Raw genomic sequence first — 23,870 nt, 5'->3', positions numbered from 1 at the left:
AACAGTTTTCAAGGAGTCAGCCTTCCTTCTTTCCAGAAAGCAACCACCCATTCTTTCAACTTCATGTCACTAACATTACTCATCACAGTGGAGGAATAGACAAGGATAATCATATTTTTTAAAAATTTGGGAACAGCCCAAGGTTCCAAACTTCTTTCAAAATTACCTAAATCATTTCCTCATCTATGACTCAATTTTCTCAGATGTTATTGGAAGTTTCCTATCTTTGTTCATTCTCTCATTCACTTCTTCATTCAACAAATATTTATCAAGTGCTTACTATGTGGGGAGCACTGTTTTGGACTCTGGGGTTGTAGCAGTGGACAAAATCCTAATGGAGTTTGCATTCTAGTGGGAAGACAGGGATGATTACAAATAAACAAAAACCAGTATACCAGGTAGTGATAAGTGATATGAAGAAAATAAGCAGATTTATGGGGAAAGAGAAAGTTGGGTGGGAGGGCTGCTGTTTTGCATTGGGTGGTCAGCTCTGACAGTGTGCATGGAGAGGGAAGTGAGGGGATGCACCATGTGGATGCCTGGAGGAAGAGCCTTTCAGGCAGAGGAAACAGGAGTGTGCAAAGGTCCTGAGTATGTTGATGTGTTCAGGAAATGACTGGTATCAGTGTGGCTGGAGCAGAATGAGCGGTAGGAGGAAATGACATTAGATAAGAGAGGGCTGAGGCCAGATCAAGACCTTGTTGTCCGTTTTAAGGGTTCTGGTATTTACTCCAAGTGAATGGAATAACTTTTAGCAGATTGACGTGATGAGATTTAAGTCTTAAAAGGATCACTTTGGCTGCTATGTTGAGAACGCACTTCAGGGGTCAGGTTCATAAGCAGGGAGCCCAGATAGCAGGCTATTGTAAGAATTCAAATGCTACATCTACATGAGTTCTTGTCTTAGAAATTTATATATCCTGCCTTGTCTGGGATAGATGTTGAAGCAAGATGCTCACCTCAAGGCCAACTTCTGGGCATAGCATTATCTCAGAAATATTCATAACCCACTGCGATCTCCCCTCTATACACAGACCAATGTGTCCCCAGTCCACCTACACCCTACTCAGCTTCTGTGACACTATCCTCGTGCATGGGGAAGACATTCAGCCTTTTGGCTCTCAAAGAGTCTTCCTCTGGGCTTCAGATGTTTTTGCATGAATCTTGCATTTATATCTTTTTCGTCATCCAAGGTGTCTTTGATACCTCTTGATTTGAGAAATTCTCTTCCATACCTTGGTCTATTTAAAAAAATCATCTTGGTCTTACCTGCAGCACATTCAGTTGAATGTTACCAAAGCAGGTTCTGGCTTTAGTTGGATCTCAGTCTCCTCACCTGTTCTCAGTGGTGCCTGAAATTAGTCTGTAGCTGATTTGCACCCTGTGGTGGGTGACATTATCCTAAGGGCACTAGTGCCTCTTTCTTCAGCATTAGCGGAATTTGTCCTGCTTCCTCTACCCCTCAGACCTCCTACAAAGTTCCTATTTCCAGTCTGAGAGATGCCTCTGGTCCAGAGCTCATTTTGGGAGCAATAATGATTGACAGGCTCTGAGCCTTCATTCCATTTTTCAGTTCCGATCACCTTCTCACATTACCTATGCCAGAGGTTGCTGGCAACCCACCAGCCATATCAGCTCACAGATATGTTTCATTTGGCCCATACAGTACTGTTTAAAAATTTTTTTGAATAATTGCCAACACTTAAAAATGATGGGATTTATATAATAACCTAAAATTTTCATTTCTCTTGAAAAATTGTTAGACTTCGCCAAACCAAGTACACATGCTCACTTGGCGACGGGACATTGCAATTCAGCAGCCGCTGAGGCATGCGCACTACAGTGCTCCCCGCCCACCCAGCCCTCTTCACCGCGGTACTCCCTGCCTGCTGGTCCCTCTAGATGTTTTGTGCAAAACCTCGGTCACTGGTCTCATTCTCCCGAATCCCACTAGCCTTTAAAATCCCACTAGCCTAGAGGTCCCCAATGCCCTTACAGAATTTTTAAAGATGAGAATAATCCCTTAAAATTATACCTTAAAAAAAAAAAAGGCAACATCACCACCACTCAACTTATAGTAAAGAATAAGACACATAACTTTTACATAGAAAAGAACAACAGAGCAACTGGTTTCTTATAGCATCTAAACTAATAAGAATCTAAATTGATTTTGGCCAGTTATGCAGTTTAGTGTAACCTGGGTAAGCACTGGACCTAACCTTGACCTTCCCCTTGGCTAGCCCTCCCCACTTCAAATTTGTTCCAGCAGAGTCTTCTGAAGCAGGATTTATAGAAAGACCAACAGTGCAGTGCAACTATGGACAGAGATACTGGTGCTGCATTTGCTGTGGCCACGTCTTACCTAATGCCAAATTTTCTGTTGCTTTTTGGTCCATTTTTAGATGTCTGTATAGTAAGGGAGGAATTCTCCAATATTCCATTAGAGTTTCTGAGCAGTCTGAGCAGTTGCAACTCAGTGTCTCAACTCAGTAGGGTAGAAATTTATAAAGGTTTTGTTTCTTCCAGTTACTGCCTTCGACTGTGCCTCATTCATTCTCCATTTCTTGTCATTTAATACCATCTGGGGTCTATCACATAAATTTCCAGTCACTTGGAGCCATTAAAACTCACTTATTTTAAATTTCAACCTCAAATTTGATTTAAATCCCTTCCCTCCTTTGTGATCTTTCTTGTGTGGTCCATGGATGAATCCTTCAGGGCCTGTAGAACCTGTCCACGCCACAGTTGCCTGCCCAAGAGACCAGGAGGTCACCAGTGTGGGCAGCGCAAGATGCCCAAAACCTGGCTACTTTCTGTGGTACCCGCTTGACTTGCAGTCTGTTCACTCATCTTTGCCATCATGAAGTGGAGAAGGGGACCACCCCTCTCTCTCCCTTCTGCTGTCTCTCTTTAGGTCCCCCACCCAGATAGGCACAGGAACAAATCAACCAGTTTGCTGCCTAAACAGACATCTCCCCAAGGCATCCATCCATTCAGCTAAGAGTGTGAGTCACGTAGGGCTCAGTCTGAGCCGTTCTCTTGCAGCCTCACTAGCACTTGTCTTGGTGACAGGAGTGCTCTCCTCTTCTCCCCAGGGAAGGGGGCGAATCATCTTTCATTTAGACTTTACAATTACCCTGAGGACAAAAATCCATTGACTCTTACCCTTTCGTCTCTCAGTCCTCTGACTTTCAAACTGGAAGGGGGGAGGGGGACAGTCACGTGTGGGTGGGTTAGTTCTGCAGACTCTTTGTAAGCCCTGAGGAGCTGTCTGATCCATTGCTGGCTGCTCTCTTCAGAATGCAGGCACTTGATAATTTCACATGTAGTGTTCTCTGTTCTTGGTGCCGAGTCTGGAGAAGTCTGCTCAATATCTGCTAAACTGTTGTATTTGAGCTGGTTGAATCCGCTCAAGCACATCCAGTTAGGAGTGACAGAGAATGTGCCCCAAGATGGCTCGGCCAGTGAAGAAGTAAGTTGTCTCACTTAAATTCAGAAGTCTGAGTGGGAAGATATGGCTTCAGGTCATATTGACTTCTGGTTCAAATGGTGTCCTTGAGTCCCCATCTCCGCTGTATTTTCTCTGGGTGAGAAATGGTAGGTGGAGGAGTGTCAGGGTCCTTGTGAAGGCTGGCTCAAGGCTTACATCATCACACCCCAGCAGAGGAGTATCCACTTTCCCAGTTGCTCAAACAAAAATCCTGGAATGTGGCTTAGGTCATGTGCTTATCCCTGACCCAGTCACAGCATTTGGAGATGGCTGATGCCACCCTGAGAGCCAACTGTAGTTTGGAAATGACTTTTCTCCTCTCCCACCTCTTATGACATCTATCAAAGGAGACCACTGGTTTCCCAGAACCACCCTTGTTCAAACATAACCTGAGGGTAGATACACTTTAGGACCTGGGTCTAAAGTACAAGTCTGGCAACATAATGAAGCTGTCGCTGGGTTTCAGAGCAGCCTGAAGAATAATGGTTACAAGTTTAGGGCCTTGGAATAGGACAGAACTGGATCCAAATCCTGGCTCTATGAGAGCAAGGAAACATGACCAAGTACTTAACTTCTCTGAGACTCAGTTTTCCCAGCTATAAAATGGGAGTGTTAATAATATGTAAATCATTGAGTTGTTAAGAGGTTAGCATAAATCATGCCTGGTACAGTAATTATTGTGTAAAGCCTGGCACAATTAGGTCCTCCATAAATACTATTTTTATTGGTAAGAACTTCCTCCTTTGCGTACAGAGACCAATACTATGGAAGAATGTACAAAATTATGAAGGTTCTCCTTGCATTTCCTAGAAGGGACCAATTTGACAGTGTTGTCCCGGGGGTGAGTATATTTTCCTGCCAATTCTCCTCTTGTTCTTTACACACAGCAAATCGAGGACCCAGTGTGAAAGATGGATGGTGGGGGGAACCTTAGTATATGAAATGTCTTAAGCACCTGTGTGTGTGTGTGTGTGTTTGTGTGTACTAGGAAGTTCATGTTAAGAATAAGCTACCAGATATCTGTTGATCATTTCCAAAGAGCAACATAGGGCACTTTAGAAAACGCCAAATTTGAGTCACGTATGAATTTAGCAGCACCCCCAAACAGAAGGCAAAAGTCCTCTACTCTTAGATGTGTCCCCACAAAACAGGGAAAATTGAAGCATTATTGATTTGACATTTAAAGCAAAGCAATCTTGCCCTTAAATTTAAGGAAATTGTAAAAATGTTTGTAGTATTAATTCATTTCTAAAATGCATTTTATATTTATTAAAAAATTAATACTGGATTAAACATGAGAGAACTTTTTTAATATCAACTAGGAACAGCACCTTTCTGAAACATAAAATGTTATTTTTTTTGAGAAATAGAAACCATGGAGGCAATCTTCCCAAATGAAATATGTGAATTATGTTGAAATATTTGTTGTGACTACGTAAATATAAAATGTAACAACAGCCCATTATGTATTCTAAAACTGAGCTTCCATTTAGTCTGAGAATAAGATAGCAATTGGCGCCCTCTTGTGGAAATGATTATTTTAGACGTTGGAAAGGAAAATCTACGCAGTATTGAGGCATGCCTATCACAGATGTGCTTTTTCCACTTTCGATGACTTCAAATTAATCATGTACTTTTGTTTATACACGAAGTCCAGGAGAAGATTTTAGTATGTAGCATCATGATGGTCTTCACATTTACATTATGGCTGTTTTTTTCTTAAGTAGATTTTGATTTGTCGTCTGCTTCAGCTGTTCTATGAACCTTAATCAGACCTTGTGTGTGTACATTTGTATTTCACCTCAAAAAGTTGAACTAAATAAGTACATTGAAATACAAATAAAAATCCTTCTCCCAAGCTTTAAACCTCTGTCCAGCCTCTGCCCTGCCAAAACTTCTCTTGATGGCTTCCCTCCAGGGACAGGTTTTGACCAAGCTCCTGAACCAGTTTTGACTAAGAAAATCCTCTACCAGCTTCAACAGCCACGGCCCCCTCCATCTCCTTAGCAGCTGGCCATCCTGCTACATGTCAGAATATAAAGAACAGCCACATTGATCCAAGACTGAAAGTGATTCTTGGGCTACAGAATTCTCTGGTATTCAAGGTATTCAAGGAGTGGGTGGCCAACTGCTTGGTAGGCACACAGCAGAGTGCATTCAGGGTCAGTTATTTGGATTCAGTGATTTTCATCACCCTTTCCAACTCTGAGATTCAGAAGCCCCTCTAGGTAATCTGATGGCCTGCCCCACTGAGTGAACTAATCATCAGTCCTGGGATAGCTGTGCAGATTTGAACCCCCTCCTTGCAGGTCTGGATGTCCCTCTGGAATTGCTCTGTCAAACTCTCAGAACCTTCACAGGACCATTCCAAGTGCACATTAACCAGGCCAGAGCATAACAGACACATGAAACCCTTTCACCATTATTGTAAACAGTTATAAATAATCACAGAATTTATAAATTATCTTTAGCCAAGCATAATTATGGGTGGATGCCGGCTCAGACAGGGAGGTGGTAGAAGGTGCAGGTGCACATATTCAAGGGAAACGTGAAGCATCTGGGGGTGAGGTCACATGTGGGTTTGGGGGCACAGAGAAGCCAGCTGCTAACCCTGGTTCTGTTACTTACTGGATGAATGACCCTAGATAAATGTCTAACCTCCTTTCATCTGTAAAATAAGAATGATTGTGCTTACTTCACAGGGTAAGGATTAAATGGCTTAAGAAAGCACAGAGCATGGTACTTAGCACCCAGAAGGCTCTGAAAATATGTTAGGTATTCTCGATAAGGGGCGGAAACAATATAAAAGGTGGAGCCATGGCCCTAAAGGGTCCCTGATGTTTAAGACCCCGTAGGTATGGAGAAGGAACACTAGATAAGTGTTCTCTGTATACAGTTAAATTGTGTTCATTGATTATCCCTGATAAGCTTACCTTATGAATCAGGTGACTGTATCCATCTTCCCTAATATTTTATCTTTGATTATTGATTAGGGCACATTTTAATCTCTCAGCATTTGGATTCACACAGTGGAAGCACTCTTCGCTGACTCAGAATTATATATTGATAAGGGCAGAGACTTGTAATTTGTACAACTCACTTGTCTTTTCTTTAGGACATCTCTGAGCTTGACACCAAAAACTTTTAGGTCCCCAGGTGAAGAAGTACCTGTGGAGAATTTTGATAGATGAGCCCTGACTGTTCCGTAGTTCAAGGTCAGAGTATTGGATTGGTCAGACCTACACACTGGGGGATCACAGTGTATGCAAAGGGATAATTTGTGAAGACATACTAGCATCCAGAAGATGTGTAATTTAAGACAAATTCTTTTGGAGGAAATTTGTAATTATTAGCAGAAGTGATGCCATCATGTGGCAAGAGCAAAAATAGCATGCACCCAGAGGCAGTTCTGAGCAGCAGTATTTGACTGATTTTTAATTGATTGATTTTGGTAATTGGATTAATTGATTTTCATTCATTTATTTCAATGAATTCAATTATTTAAATTATTGTTATTTCAAATATTTTACAAAGTGAAACTTTATAACTATTTTTTAGTTAGATGACTTCAGATGCATGTAGTTCAAGTGTGCATAAAATATGAAAAAAATATGAAAAAAACTCCTGAAGCTAAGTGAAGGGTAAGGTTAACTAGACATTAGATTGTTTTGCTTTGCTTGGAGCTCTACAAAGTAATGCAATTGATTCTCTGAGTAAAAATATATAGAGTGCTAAGAGAATTGACCAGCATTATGATACAACCTTGTAAACTGACTATACTTCAATAAAAAAGTAATGAAACTACAAAAAATATATATATAAAGGCAAGGTTTTGTAGTCAATATAGTAGGCTGAGTGCATGTAAATGTGAAAAAAAGTGAGAAAGATACAGCTGAGGAGGTCTAGATTAGGCTTTAGAAACCTGGAGCTGGAGAAAAAGTACCGTGGTCTGTAGGAATGAGAACACAGAGCAAAAGCAAGAGTTTTAAATTAAAATTTATACTTAGAAAAATTAACCCCTGAATTCCCAGCCAAAATTGGAATGTGTCTCTCTGGCTTCTATTCCAAAATGCTATGGAAAAAGCCTCTTCTTTGGGTGAAGATAGAGTGACATGGACAAGATTTATCCTTCCAATTAAAACAGCTAAAAAAACTGGATAAAAATATATGAAACAACAGTTCTTAGGACAATGAGAAAACCTTAAAAGCAGACAAAGGCCAAAAAAAGACATTATTTACAGAGGAACAAAGATAAAGTAACAGTAGAAACAATAAAAATAAAATGCCATAAATAAACATCTTTAAAGTACCTAAAGAAAAATAATTGTCAACCTAGAATTAGGTTGGATATAGTGTTCTATATATTAATGAGATTAAATTGATGAATTGTTATATGCAAATCTTCTATATGCCTACTGATTTTGGTCTGCTTGTTTGTCTATCAGTTGATAGACATGTGTTAAAATCCTCAACTATGATGATGGATTTATCTACTTTTGCTTTAATTCTGTCAATATTTGCTTTATGTATTTTGAAGTCATGTTATATGGTATATACTAATTTAAGATTGTTGTACCTTCTTCTTGAATTGACCTTTTTATTATGATGTGATATCCTTCATATCTCTTATACTTCTTGACTTTTAATATATTTTGTACTATGTGCATATAGTCACACCAGGTTTCTTTTAGTTAGTGTTTGCACAGTGTATCTCTTTCCATTCTTTTATTTTCAGTCTGCCTACTTTCTTCCTGAGCTCTGTTTCCCTGTGCCAGGGTTTGGAAAATACCCTCAAAGAGAAATCTGGAATGAAAGTGAGGCTCACCACGTGTGCTTTCCTCCCCTCAAGGACCTTAGTCCTCTCTATCCAGTGTCTGCAGACAGTTGTTTAATGTATTCTTCCAGCTTTGATATCTTTTTGTGTGAAAGGAAGCTACTTTCCTGAGCCCAGCTACTTTTTCTATTATGACTTAATAGAAGTTCCATTTGTTTTGATTTCTTATTCAGGGACAGATATTAACTTTATGTTCTATGGTCTTTATACCTACTTCATATTTATTACGTTCTATGTAATCATTAAACCTCTTCTCTTTCTCTGTGCTCATAATACAGTTGACTCTTGAACAAGATGTGCCAACCCTCCGTGCGGGAAAATTCACGTATAACTTTGCCATTGGCCTTTGGTATCCATGGCTCACAGATTCCATCAACCCCGGATAGCACAGTACTGTAGTGTTTACTATTGAAAAAAAAATCTGTGTATAATTGGACCCATATGATTCAAACCCCTGTTGTTCAAGAATCAACTGTAACTGTTTTCAGAATTTCCTCTAGACTTACAGTTCAATAAATAGCTACTAACCATGTGTGGTTATTTATATCTAAATTAATTTTTAAATAGTTTTAATGTAAAATTCAGTTCCTTGATTGCACTAACCACATTTTAAGTCTTCAGTAGGCACTGTGGCTGCTCTAACAGGTAGCACAGTTATAGAACATTCCAATCACTGCAGAAAGTTCTACTGGACAGTGCTGCTCTATACCAATAATTAGGTCTCTGCTTGTATTTTTCTGCTTTCTTATGTATTTATTGCTTGGTTTGCTAACAGTCCTATGTTACTCCTCGACATTTCCTTGTAACCTTTATTTCTATTTTGTGGTTCTATCTTATCCTTGAAGTCGTCTTATACAAATTTGTGTCCTTGTAAATTCTCTTACAGTGTAAAGCCCTGTGGGGAGGTTTTCCTTGGCAAGGATTTTTGCTTTCTACTATATTTTTTAATCTATCATTTGCAACCTACATTTTAAAATATTTGTTTAACTTTATTTAAGTTTCACCGAAATATATTTTCCCTTGTTTACATTTTGTTTTGTTTCTCATTTTACTGACACTTAACATGGAAAGATTTGTCCAGACCTATTTATGCTCATTTATAACCTAAATTCTCTTTCACTCCATTCTTTTTTCCTTACTTTATAAGCGACACTGCAAGGTTGGCAAATATGGCCTGAGGGACAAAGTGGCCCATTTCCTATTTTTCAAAATCATTTTATTGAAACAGAGCCCCACTCATTCACTTACACGTTGTCACCAGCTGCTCTTATGCTACAACCGGAGAGGTGAGAGGCTGTGACAGAGCAGAGTGGGATGTCTAAATATTTACTGTCTGGTTCTTTACAGAAAAAGTTTGCCGAACCCTGAGGTACAGAGAAGGAAAAACGTGGAGCCTGAGGGCAAGGGGTAGGATGAGAATTGAAGTTGGAAGAGACTTTTCTCTGCTAAGCCTGCCTGCCTCCTCCACTGACCCAACCAGGCTCTGTTCTCTCGTTGGGGCTTTATTAAAAGTCTTCAGCCTGGGTCTATTTCATAGTGCCAGGAGTACTTCTTTATATCCAGGGATAAACTTGGGTGTATCCTCAGGTCCTCCTCAGCTGCTAGTTGAATTTGGGCCTCTGGAACTTTTGTTACTTTTAAGGAAAGGCAGCCCCACTTGTGCTCTTGCCCTGTATTCAGGTGTCAGACATTTCTACTCTTAGATTGCTGACAGATGTATGAAAGTGGATTTGGCTCCCCTCTTGAGCACCTGCAGGATGAGGAGGACTTTTCCTGGCCTGTCCACCAAGGATTCTGGGCTCAGCCCCTCTCTGCACCTGCAACTGCCTCAGGTCTCTTTTTATTTCTGAAGGGGTGGGATGGGACATCTGTAGATTTCTGATTCACCAGCTTCTGTTTGGTAAGATTTTTTCAGCTTTTTGTTTTCCTCAGCTCTCCCTCTTAATGCTTCCAGAAAGTGAGTACTAGGAGCTTTCTAGAGCCTACACCAAGCTCCTTAAAAGAGGTTTGCTTTTCGTTTGCTAACAGCCCCTGTGTGGTGTTTTTTCTCTGTTTTTTAAACTATTTGTTTGGTATCGGTTCAATTTTACAGTAATGAAATTCTGAGGTCTGGCTTTCCTCTGCCATCTAAAACTGGGAGATTGTACACTGGTTTTGGAATAAGGTCAGTCAAGAACACGACCTGCAATTGGAATAATTAACCGCAAGGGGGAGTGTTTTTTTTTAAAATTTTTCATTTCCCTCAATAAACAAGTGTATGTATTTTATCCTAGGTTTTATGTTTGTATTCAAAATGACCAATGAATAAAATTATACAGGTTCAACATAAACCCATCTAGAATTGCTCATTTTAACAAATCACCCTCCTGACCCTAACGACAAACGTGCACCCTGCTCATTTCCTTATCACTCGTCACACACTGTCCTTACTTGTTTTCTTACATGTAGCCTGTCTTCCTAACTAGACAGTAAGGTACAAGATGCAAGGTCTTTATTTTTATAGTTCACAGATGTATCTTGAGTGCTTAAATAACAATAAGGACTCAATAAATATTCATAGAATAAATATATTACTTAGAAAAATAAAGCAACACAGAAATTACAAGAGGAAGCAAAAGTATTTTTAATATCATCCACAATTCCACTGGCCAGGTACAGCAACTGTTGTCATATAGTGAATGTTATTCCATCCCTTTTCTCTGGGCATTAAAGTTTACACACACATACACACATATGCAATTACACTATATGCTATTTTTCTTTTAAGATTTAACTTTATTTCTACTTGGATTTAACAGCAAAATAACTGAAGTGAAACGCAAGAAATTAAAAATCCTGAGATTATTTATTCACAAGACATAGTTGCCCCTAAAAGATCCTTCTAAATTTAAGATTATGGGAAATATTAAGAGGCTTGAATCAATGTTTTGTAATTAGATGTTCCAATTTTGGGCAGCTTCTATTACTTTTTCAAAATATTCTGATGTCATTTATATTTTATTCCATCACCATAACCCCACAATTATGTTTGTTTTATATTTAAATGGATTAAAATCTCACCTCCAGTTTATTTATTTATTTATTTTTACCATTAACTTCCTTGTTACTGAGTTTTAAAGTCCGGTTACCCTCCTGATTGATGGGATTTTTGCCCAAGGAGATTTTTAAAGAAGGGCTCTTGTTTATGGTATTTTTTCAGTTTTTCTGGGTTTGGGAGTACCAGGTTTGGCCTTTATTGACACCAGCTTGGCTGTATGTAATATTCGGGGTCATGCTTTTGCTCTCAGCCTTTTTAAGGTATTGCACACCAGCATCCTCTGGCATCAGATGTTTCAGACAAGTCTATGGTCATTGCTGTCATTCCCCTGATTTTCTACCTGGATGTGAATATAATTCTTTATCCTTGATGTTTAGCAACTTTGCCAGAATATACGTTGGTATTACTCCTTGTCAGCTTTTCCTGCCATGGGCTAATACTTCATATCTCCAGCCTCATTTTCCACTTCCTTGCAGGGACACGCCCACCTTGCCAACTATTTGCTCTTCTGTGACCTCATTATGCTTCTTTATATCCCTCTGGCTTGGCACAGGCTATTAAAAATTTCTCACCACTACCCCTACCTACCATTTGCTGCCGCTCATTCCAGCAGATTTAGCTCAAGCATCTATCCCCTCCATGAGGACTTCCTAGAGCACAATCCTCAGGTGACCGGCCACCCTCTCCCTCCACTCCCATGAAATGTAACATGTATCCCTAGTATTACATTTGGTGCACTGAATTACCATTACTGCTTTATGACTGTCTCACATCCAGGATTGTGAGCTCTAAGGGGAGGGCTGCCTAACTATACCCTCATAACTATGCAATTCAAAGCAGTTCTCATTTGTAAAAAGGTGGAGATGTTAGATGGAGTATGCGGATAAATTACTAAGCAGCTAGTAAACAGAAAAAGCGGAAATTTGATACAGTTCGAGTGCTCGGATACGTTGAAGGCTTTAAGTCTTTATGGAACAGTAATCCTAAACCGGAAGGCGGGGTAGCTAAAAACTGTCAGAAGAAGCCTACAGGTGAGCAAGAGGAAAAGCCGAACTGCCGGAACGCAGGTGGCAGGGTTCCAGCAGAGTCTGGGGACTGCTCCCGCATCTCGACTTCTCGTAGGAAGGGAAGGCATGCGTGGTCAGCCCTTTTGCCTTTTAGTGACACCTACAGCTCTCGCTCACCATCGCGACCCACCAGCGCGTGAACCAGTTTTCCGCGGATCGGTCAGCGGCGCAAAAGCTGCGGGAACAGCGGGGCGGGGCTAGCTCTGCGCATGCCCAGTGTGGGCGGAAGGGGCCGGCAGGTTGCGCCTGCGCGCTTCATGGATCTGGCGTCTCCGCCTCCGCGGCCCGGACCCCGAGCGAGGGAGACGGGACGTCTGGCGGGATGGTGACGCGGTGCCAGGTGAGGATGGGGATCCGTCCGGATGTGTCTGTTCTCGCTCTTTCCCGCCACAGACCTAGCCCTGCTCAGCTAGACCGCGGCGGCCGTCGCTACCACGGGGGCCCCTCCCGGCTTCGGAGGCTTTGCGCCGGCCTCCCCACTGAAGGGCAAGTCCACCCCTAGAACTCTTGGTGCAGGTGACGGCGTTTGGCAGGTTTCTAAAGGCACCCACGGTCTTTGCCCACCTTGCGGCTCAGATTGTTCGTTCGAAGACAGGTTTCCAACTTAAAAAGAAATGCAGTTAACTGAGAACTCTGATGAAATGTGCTTCATCTGTGCATTTGCAAACCTTTGATTACTTGCAGACTTTTGATTATTTCATAGAGAATAATTTGCTCTGAGTGACATTTTACTTGGTTGGAGTCCTTAGATACCAGGCAGTCTGCATAGGTTTGTCCTAGGAAATACCAGTTTATCCTGTATTTCAGGCCCATCTGCTTTTGTAAATATCAGGGTTTGTGTGTTACGTAACTTAATCCTGGACAGCTGGGTTCAATGTAATGTAGACCTGAGTCAAAGGTTCTGTGACAACCGTGAAAGACGTGTCTTTCCCGTATTTGGTCATTTATTTTATTTGTGTAATTCATCTCTTGACTGAGACATTTGTTCCTTCACTGCCTAAGTATTTATGAAAGGTGCTGTAATACCATGTCAATTGAAGGCCCACTTCATGGTTTCTAAGAAGATATTGTTAGAGTTTTAGTTGTGGCATGCGAACATTATAAAAGTAAAAAGCATCCAGAAATTAGTCTGAATTGTACTTAAAACAATTTTTTTTCAAAACTTGAACTTGTAGATATACTGAAAGCTTTATGGGCACTTAATTTTCTCTAACTTATGAAGTGTCTTTAGATTAAAGAAATACATTTGGAAAACAAGAAAACCCAGCAAGGACAGTCAGAAAAGGACTATGAGTTGTTACCGTTAAAAGCGTGTTCTCTCTTTTTCAGGTTGAAGTGTTGTATTTTGCAGTAAGTGCTGAAATAACAGGAATTCGCTCAGAGACCATTTCTGTGCCACAAAAAATAAAAGCATTACAGCTGTGGAATGAGATAGAAACACGCCATCCTGGGTAAATGTTTTTTAGAATGCATGTGATTAACAGTTCTTAATATTTAAAAATGTGTGAGTAAATGATAAAAGTTAAAAAAAGTTAATTTTGATTTACATGCTTAATGTCAAAGGGTCATTAGTTGTATTTTTCTGGAACTACTCTTAAAAACTTAAATTCTAGTTTTTAAATGCAGAATTCCTTAAGAAAAGTTAAAGATATTTTACTGAAAAAACACAGTGAACTGAGATACTCTTAAAGAGACATGATTATATTTGCTTTTATAATTTACAAAATACTGAAAAATGTAGATTTTTGCATCTTTATAACATTATATGAAATTGTTACAAATTCTGTTAAAAATGTGTTCTTTAAACTTTTATGTCCTGCCCCTTCTTTAGAGAACTCAAAATAGAAATTTCTAAGATTGAAAGAAAATTGAAGGACAGTAAATCTTAGGTGCTGCTAAATTTGAGTTTTTGCAATATTTGATTTTTTTCCTGGTTCTTGAAAATGTATAATTTTACTGCTGTTTTTTCTGTCTCAAGTCTTTTGTGGAACAGAATATGAAAGTGGTTTATTTGAACGTATTCCAGGAATATTAATAGTGTCACTCAAATCCGTTTGGATATTTAACTTGGAAGTCCCAGTGATGTGTAAAAGATAGTCTACAATGTATGTTCAAAAAGAAAACCATTCCTTCTTGGCTTCATGTCTTTTAAATTCTTAAAGTGCTCTGTTAATCAATGAAATGTGGTGGGGCTTCTGGCCTATTTTACCTTTAATCATTTACCTACTGAGAGGCACCTGGTGCTTTGGAACCTTCCTAGGTACACTAGTATGCTTGTTTACTAAAGAAAGCTCCTGGTGAAGGCAGGAGGTACTAATTAAGTTTTCCTTTTTTTTTCCCCTGACCTGGTCTGAACGTTGTCTCCAGTCTAGTATTTTTTTTGTTTGTTTCTTTAATTTCCCAAGACACATAGCATCCAATAAAGAGTTGTTAGCAGTTTACTGTGTTCTTTGTGGAGAATAAGTGTATTCTTTAGTGGATATATCCTTTCTCTGCAAAATATCAATTTGTTTAATTAGTAATTTTGTAGAAGATGCTTTATAAAGTAGTATTTATGTAACTTTAGTTGCAGCTGAGAAGATTTGGGGTCTCACACAGCATTGCTGCATCTAATTATACTTTTTTTTAATTCCTTCAGGTTGGCCGATGTCAGAAATCAGGTGATATTTGCTGTCCGTCAAGAATATGTCGAGCTTGGAGATCAGCTCCTCCAGCTACAATCAGGAGACGAAATTGCCATTATCCCCCCCATTAGTGGAGGATAGTGCTTTTGAGACATTTGGGTATGTGAGATACACTTTTCTTAACCAATCTTGTGGAGAAGGATCATGTAGATGACAACTTTTAAATGGTTTGATTTAACTGTGTCCTCTTTGTAACTCTGTCTGCAACAAATCTTATGAGAGCAGCAACTCTTGCATTGATGCAGACAGACTTATAAATACTCATCATCTCTTTATCAATTCTGTTGTAAACAGTTTACTTTAATGTCGTTTTGATACCTTCATTCTATTGATTTATCATAGTTTATTGAGATTTTATTTCATGTCAGGCCCATTGCTGGACACTGGAGTGTTAATATCTCTGTCTTGCAGAGGGGAAACTGAAATTCAGAGAAATTAAAAAGCTCATCTGTGATCACATAGCTAACAAGTGGCAGAGCCAACATTTGAATTTGGATTATTGGACTCCATGCACTTTTTCACAAATATGCTTGTTACTATTGGGCACAGAGAAATGTAGAAAAATTGCATTGCTAGAAAGTAAAAAGATCACCCTTCCTAAAAAGAAAGCTTACCATTTTCTAGGTATAAAGAGACAGCTTTATTACAGCTATATTGCAAGTGACTCTAGGACCAATGTCATCTTTCCATATTTCCAAATAATGTAGTCCATATCTGAGTAAGGTACTATATAAGAACATTTCTCAGTGTGATCTGGAGAGACAGAATGAGGCTTTATTTGTGAACTGAGGAATAAATAATGTAGAAATTAACTACCATCCTCAATTAAAAACTCTTGGTAAGTTAGGAATGAAAGAAAACTTTCTTAATTTGATAGTGTTTTTCTCCAAAATCAAGAGAAGGTATCATACTCAATGGGAAAACATTGGTTTCATTAAAGAAAGAAACAAGCCAAAGATGCCTATTTATTTTTTTCACCTACTTTTTTCCCCTTACTCTCCTGGAGGGTAGTGCCCCAAAATATGAAGAATAAATATCGCAAAGCAAATTGCCAAGCATGTTGATCGTGATTGGATTTTCTTAGTTCTACTGTTTGGAAATAATAGAATTCCTTGTTAGATATGTATCTCAATTTTATTTTGATTATAGAAAAGTGCTATTTTTTGGAGTTTGGAATTTATTCATAAGACAGTGGGCCGCCGTGGAAGGTGTGCTTGTGTGTCTGTGTGTGTGGTGACTAGAGCTGTTCTTTGGGAAGACGAAGATTACTCAACAGCATTGTGTATTATTTGAGTTTGATAGGATTTTAGAACCTATGTTCTTATAGAATCAAGTTGTGAAACTCGGGGTGTGATGTTCGTAGACCATGTTTGGATTTACTATATCATAGTGCAAGAGAAAGAAGTAGAAGCAGCTTGGGTGGCATGTACAGGAGGTTGAAACATCCTGGAATCCACTGGCATATGAAAATTTGTCTTTTTTTTTTTTTTCTCCTGATAGCATGAGCCTCTTATCTTAACCACACTTCCCCAGCCCCCATTCTCTGTCTCAGAACCCTGTTTTTTTCCATATGCTTTCCCTAATTGTAATTCCCATTTATTCCTTTGCTCTTACTCCAGTGTAAGCACCCTGAGTGCAGGAGCCAGGTCTTTTGTTCCCTGGTCTATATCCAGCGCAGGGGATCCAGTTTCTGAACCTTAGTGAGTCTGTTATAAATGCTGATGAATGAAATGACAAATGCGTGGCAAAGTACTTTTACAGCATCTGGTGAAGAGGCATGCATTCCATTCCCTTATTTCCTCAATTACCTAACTGAGCTTGTGTCTGATAGTGAAATGAACCTAGTTCCTGTGGAGTCACCATCGTTTCTGCTCTCTCTCCTTTTTAGATAAAGAAAAAGGCAGTTCTGGGTGTGGTGCTTGGTAATATAGGTGTTAGAGGTGATGTGCATGTGGGTGAAGGTGTCACGTCTGAACAGGAGGTTAAGAGTAGCAATTCCAGAATTTGGAATACATTGGCGTATGAGGTAGATTACATTTTAAGTGATCATGTTAGTAGTGAATTCCTTTTTATATCATGCTTGATTCATTAGGGATATTTGTAAAATTATTGAGTTCTGCTAAAATTTTACACTTGCTTGTTTTTATCATTCATATCAAATCATGCCTCCTAACACATCTAATGCAGAAAAAAATATAAATTGAAACACAGCCTATAAGTGGAGTGTTCTGCCTCTGGTACCAATATTAAAGTTTCTTACTATCTTATTTCTAGGAAAGATATGAATGAAGTTGAAGAGAAATCTAAAGATATAATAAAACTCACATCTGAGAAACTTTCCATAGATGAAGTCTCACGGCTGGTGATTTCTCCACTCTGTGGTGCAATATCCCTATTTGTAGGTGAGTTGCAGTTTTTACAGAACCTATTGACTATACAAGACAATAGAAATTATCAAGTGTTTCTCATGTTCAGTTTTAATAGAGGATTTTAAGATACTGAGCAGTAAGCCAAGATTACCCATGGTAGTGAGTAGAAATTTTTTAGTTCTTGTTTTGTTTTAGTAATCTTCAAATTAACCTATGTTAAAGGCAAAGAAAAAAAAAGTCGGATAACAGTCATTATTAGCAGAGAGAATTCTGTATTTTCCAAATATTGAGAGGAAAGAAATGGTGAAGATAGTATCTTAATGATAATCCTGAGAAGACAGTTTTCCTTTTAAGGGTCAAGTGTTAATTGTTAGAGTACTTACTGGTTTGTTGTATGAATGTTTTCAGTAAGCTTGGCAGATCAGTGTCATTTTACTTCCTTATCTTTCTGATAATTACCTTTTGATTTTCTAATCAAGTTTTTGTCTTCAGAAGATTTCAAAGTAATTTTTAGACAATCAGTATGCTACTTGTCTATTCAAAAATAATCCTTTTTTATTCTGTTAGTGTGCATTTCTGTTTTAAGGAGAAATTTTAATAGTAATTTTTTTTTTTTAGGGATTACAAGGAATAACTTTGAAGGGAAGAAAGTCATTAGCTTAGAATATGAAGCATATCTACCAATGGCGGAAAATGAAATCAGAAAAATTTGTATTGACATTAGGCAAAAATGGCCAGTCAGACACATAGCAGTATTCCATCGACTTGGGTATGATTCCTTTTATCAATTTAAAAGTTAAGCATAGTTGTTTTCCACTTTTATACTAATTCTGATTCTAGAATCTTTCATTGGCATCCTGCATTACCTTGGGAGGGAGATTTGTGTATTCTGGCAGAGGGTGCCTTTTAGGCTGGTTGTTACGTTGTAGTATTTGGAGAGTGGCTGATGCTGGAACAAAGTCCAAACGTGCAAGACTCAGGCTCTGTGCCCAACAGCCTGGGCTGATATGTGCTAAAGGCCCTGAGGCCCTTTCAGAACTATTTTGTAGTCTGGACTCTGTTTAAATGACAGTCTCTTAAGAGAATTTTTTTTATATAAATGCCTTTTAAGGTCCTTAAATTAGTTTGCCTTTTTGCACCACAAAGAAGAGTGGTGTTCCATACTTTGAAAAGAACCTCACAATTGAGACTAAATTTATCATCTATTAGTTATTAATTAGTAAGTGTAATTTTAAAAATAATGTTAATAATTCTGTTATTTACTGTTTATTGCTATTTAATATTGTAAATTCTCTTTTGTGTTCATCCTGGGATAACTTTGTATCTTTCGACATTACCTGGCACTGTGCCTCGTTTGTTTGAATCAGGTATTTATTTGTTGAATCAGTGAAAGTTGCCTTTCTCCTTGGTGCCCATCAAATAAATTTAGTGAGTAGCTGTTAACAAGTTAGTCACAACCTCGACCTCCCCTCTGCCAAAAGCAGCTGGGATGAATTAATGTTTTATACTACATGGGATGTTTAGGTAAAACAGAACTGAGTGTTTGGTTCCAGGGATGCTTCACTGGAAATTCCCCCCTCCCCATGAATCTAATAGTAGATTCTTTAACAAGTATCCTCAGAGGAGGTGATGAATTTTTTTCTTCATTTTGCTAAAGCTTAGTTCCGGTGTCGGAAGCGAGCATTATCATTGCTGTGTCTTCAGCCCACAGGGCTGCAGCCCTCGAAGCTGTGAGCTATGCCATTGATACTTTAAAAGCCAGGGTGCCCATATGGAAGAAGGTAAGTCCAGACCATCTCTGATTTTGCCTTTGGGCATGATTTTTCTCAGGAATTTTTAAAGGCTAAGGAAGAAGAGTACATACAGAATTTGTATTCATGGGCCTTCATTGACTTTGTAGAACCTTGTTTTTTTAATCTGTGAAATAAGATGTCTGTGTAATAATATACTTTTGAAGGTTGTTAAGCATGAAAAATATGTGCCCCGAAGAATGCATGGTGCGGAGTAGACCACAACAAGTGGTAACAGAATTCCTCGTCTGGGCCATTCCGGTGGTTCATATATGAAGTAATACTTAGATTAGAATTCCCTTCAATTAGAGGGTCTTTCCTTTGGAGAGTGGGAATAATGTGTGGCTGTTTAAACAGTGGCTAAATTAGGGGTTCCTCAGGAAAAAAGAGCATTCTGGAGCTCCTTCATCTTTGGAAGAGAAAAGGATAGGATATTGCCTCCTTGGAGAACATGCATAGTGAGTGGATTTAAAAGCCTGAATTGGAAATTCTAGCTTATTTTCTGTCCGTACGTGAAACCCATCAATAAAAGCAAACAATTCTCTGGTTAAATAGAACATTCTGAAGAGATGAAAAGGCCCAGCTCCCTAATTTCTCGCCTGGCGTGCTAACCTCCACAGTGGCATTGCTCTGTACCCTCAGACATGTGTAATGACCTTTAAGAGCCTAGAACTGCCTGCAGCTTTGTGGCTGAGAGCAAGGCTGAGGAAGGCATTCAGCGCCCAGTAGAGCAGAAGGCCAGGAGCTGAGGCCAGAGGGCGAGTCCTTCCTAGGAGCCTCTTGCCTCAGGCAGTGGTGCAGTGAGCATATTGGACTCTGAACCACTGTGACATTTAGTGACCATATTTACTGAATAAAAATTGAAACCCACTGAAACTCAGGTATCTGGCTGATTTGCTGTGAACAGGGCGGCCACAGTTTTGATGGAACATGAGACAGGCCCCTGGAGAGAGCGAGACAGGGAGAGCATTCCAGAATGAGTTGTGAGCTTGGCTGACAGAGGTGGCTTTCTTTACCCGAGAGGAAAGAATGAACAGTCAGCTGACAAAGTAGATGAGAGGGAACCCCCTTTACCCCTGAATAAGGCAGTGGGCAGGAGTTGGGGCACGCTCTCGTTTTTATGCTTGAGGACCAGCTGGGCTTTCTATTTACTTTTCTATCTGTAGAGGGTGGGAGGGTGTACAGGTGTTCAGAGGACAGTTGAATTCAGATTTCTACTCCTACAGAAACAGAATCTGACTAGAGAGGGGGAAGAGAAAACGATAATTCTTATTCCCCTTCCTCCCCAGGTTAGCTGAATCCTAGTCTGGTTCTGGTCTCAGCCTGTGCTTTAGATCATCTGTGATACAGGCCAGGGGTGGACAGGGGGCTAGGGCACATACTTACAGAGCGTTTGTCCCCAGAACGCAGCTCAGACCTGTTTAAGAACCTCTGTGGCAGTTTCTTAATTTCACAGCTAATAGAAATGTCCTTCCTGCCTTTGGAAAAGCATGTTTAGAAATGTAGAAGTAGTAGGAGTGTTTGGAAAGAAAAAAAGGTTTAAAGACCTTCCATCTTCCCTGTATAACCTTTGCCAGGCTGTCTCCTGTCTTGGTCCTGAGTGGAATTAATTGTGTATTCCTTTCTGTGTTGCCCCTTGTCTTGTTAAGGCTTCTCTTCTGTCATTTCTCCTACCGGACTGAGTCCTTGCATGCAGGGAACATGTTTATTCATTTTTCTGCTCTCAATGCCTTATGCAAATAGCCATTGGATTGTTAAAAGAGCAACAGATTTAAATAGTTGTGATATTCATTTTCATGATTTATTCAAATATATTTGCATTTATTAAAATACTCTCTTTTGAACTTTTGTTATGGTTCTGTTTTTTTAGGAAATGTATGAAGAATCATCATCATCTTGGAAAAGAAACAAAGAATGCTTTTGGGCAACCAGTGATTAAATCATTTATGGTTTTTAGAGTCCTGAGATATTATTTTGATAAATTTTTATCTTTGATCACATTTTGATTTTTCTTCTGCAGAAGATAGTGTACTGATACTTATGTAAATGAGTGGAAAAAAAGAGAGAAAAGTAAAATAAATGTGTGTTTAGAATGAGGGCTTATATGGGAACTAGAGACAGAGGAAAGACTTTAGGAAAAGAATGGAAGAATAATTTAAGTTTGAGGAAAGATACTTGTGGTAGGCATATTATTCCATGACTAAGTTCTGATTGTAACTTACACTGAAGTGTGGCCCCCTTCTCAGTGACTGTGTCTCAGAGGCTGCCCCCAGCCCCTCGCCCCTATACCCAGTGATGTCATTGTTACCAGGGGTGCATTATAGGAATATTGGCAGAACTGGAAGTTATAAAAGGTCTTTACCAGACACTCTTGATATGATGTATTTTTGGAATCTATATATTTTAAAAATAAGCTAAATAAACACATGATTTTAAAGTTTAAAAGCCATATTTACCTATTTTTAAAAATTCAGTAATAGCTATTTCAAAATATGGAGATTTCTAGTATTTCAGAATGTATAATCTTACCATAACACATACTGTATTTCATTAGTTATTAGTATTGTATCAATACATGAATTAGCTGAAAATTGTAAAACCAGGCAAACTAACTAGCAACAAGGATGCTTTGTGCTATAATGTTGGTTATAAAATTGGATCCACAACCAATTGAAAGGGAAAATTATATAATTATTTAGTTAAAAGCATTTTCAGATCATTTTTAATTGCTTAAGTAACCTTGTCATTAGTGAAGTTGTTAATAAAGCTATGCTTTCTGCAATCTTTATACTAAACAATGGTCCAATTTTTGTGTGGACAATTTATATGCTATCTTGATAGATCTTAGTATATAAATTCCATACAGTTTGTTTTTTAATTGACATATATTGGATTTACAATATTGTGTTAGTTTCTGGAGTACAGCACAGTGATTTGGGGTTTTTTTGGCAGATTATATTCCATTATAGGTTTTTACAAGATACTGGGTGTAATTCCCCATTCTATGCAGTAAATCGTTGTTGCTTATCTGTGTTATGTATAGTAGTTTGTATCTGTTAATCCCATACTCCTAATTTGTCCCTCCCTGCTCCCTCTTCACTTTGGTAACCATAAGTTTACTTTCTATGTCTATGAGTCTGTTTCTGTTTTTAGAGATTTATTTGTATTATTTTTTAGATTCCATGTGTAAGTGGTATCATATAGTATTTTTCTTTCTCTGACTTATTTCACTAAGCATGATATTCTGTAGGTCCATCCATGTTGCTGCAAATGGCAATATTTCATTCTTTTTTATGGCCGAGTAATATTCCAGTGTGTGTATTTGTGTATATAATTATACACATATCTTAAGCCAGTTATCTTTGATGGGCACTTGGGTTGCTTCCGTGTCTTGGCTAGTTTAAGTAGTATGGCTGTGAACATTGGAGTGCATGTATCTTTTTGAATTAGAATTTTTGTGTTTTCTGGGTATATGCCCAAGGGTGGAATTGCTGGATCATATGGTGGTTCTATTTTTAGTTTTTTAAGAAACCTCTATACTGTTTTCCATAATGTCTGCACCAATTTACATTTCCATCAGTAGTGTACAAGGGTTCCCTTTTCTCCACATCCTTTTCAGCATGTATTATTTCTAGACATTTTGATGATAGTCAGTTTGGACTGGTGTGAGGTGATTACTTATTGTGGTTTTAATTTGCATTTCTCTTGTTTGTTTTCTGAGGGGGAGGTAATTAGGTTTTTTCATTGGTTTCCGCTTTGAGGAGGTACTGGGGATTGAACCCGGGACCTCTTGCGTGCTGAGCATGCGCTCTACCACTTCCTTCTAGCCTGCAGTTTCTACAGAGAAATCAGGTAATAACCTTATAGGGGTTCCCTTGTAAAGGATCCTTTGTTCTTTCTCTTGCTGCCTTTAGAATCCTCATTTTAACTTTTGCCATTTTAATTTTGATATGTCTTGGTATGCGTCTCTTCGGGCTCATCCTGTTTGGGACCCTCTGTGTTTCCTGTACCTGAATATCTGTTCCCTTTTTTAGGTTTGGGATGTTTTTGAACATAAGACATGACACCATAAAACTCCTAGAATAGAACATCGGTGAAACATTCCTTGACATAGATTTGAGCAATATTTTCTTAGATTAGTCTCCCAAGGCAAAAGAAATAAAAAGAAAAAATAAACAAATGGGACCTAACGAAACATTTTTTACCTGAGGAATTTATTCAAATCTTGAGTGCCTGTTCTGTGCTGGGCACCACCAGTGGTCCTTGTCCACCATCTTTATGGACCACGGGGAAGGTCCTGTGTCCTGGCTTTGGCTGGGACCTATGGGACAGCCATGTAGACATTAGGAATCTCCTCTGCTTTGGTGCTTATTCCTTACCTGTCCAGAAATTGGGCCACAGGATCTTGGGAAGGCAGACAAATCCTCCACCAGCTATTCCTCTGCTGTGGTGTCTGGCCTCAGCTTTACCCTCTCTGAATTTAGTGCCTCCCTCTCCCTTCCACCAAACTATCCTGCTCCCATTTGAGAACAAGGGCTGGTGATTGGACAAGAGTCAGTTGCATTCTGTCTGAAAGCACATTGTCATTAGGTTACTGGG

At 39.1% G+C, this 23,870-nt stretch overlaps 1 protein-coding gene and 1 long non-coding RNA gene across 2 annotated transcripts in view; one reads left to right on the top strand and one right to left on the bottom strand.

The window, feature by feature from the left end:
• The window catches only part of LOC116660992, a 30,482-nt gene extending 26,688 nt beyond the window's left edge, over positions 1-3,794 (bottom strand). The window contains exon 1 of the long non-coding RNA XR_004316736.1: positions 3,166-3,794. This is a non-coding gene — a long non-coding RNA (uncharacterized LOC116660992). The remainder of the gene's footprint in view (positions 1-3,165) is intronic.
• A 9,963-nt stretch (positions 3,795-13,757) lies between these two features.
• Positions 13,758-22,307, top strand: MOCS2 (molybdenum cofactor synthesis 2). Its single transcript, XM_006185918.3, has 6 exons — positions 13,758-13,879; positions 15,067-15,211; positions 17,387-17,514; positions 18,100-18,250; positions 19,139-19,262; positions 21,142-22,307. Exons 2-6 carry the CDS (start codon positions 15,114-15,116, stop codon positions 21,208-21,210), a joined length of 570 nt encoding a protein of 189 aa, XP_006185980.1. The 5' UTR covers positions 13,758-13,879; positions 15,067-15,113; the 3' UTR covers positions 21,211-22,307.
• Positions 22,308-23,870: the final 1,563 nt, after the last annotated feature.

This window comes from Camelus ferus, chromosome 3, assembly GCF_009834535.1.
Source record: "Camelus ferus isolate YT-003-E chromosome 3, BCGSAC_Cfer_1.0, whole genome shotgun sequence".
NCBI lineage: Eukaryota > Metazoa > Chordata > Mammalia > Artiodactyla > Camelidae > Camelus > Camelus ferus.
Note: the sequence above shows the minus strand (reverse complement) of the source record. Positions and strands in the feature narration are given on the sequence as shown.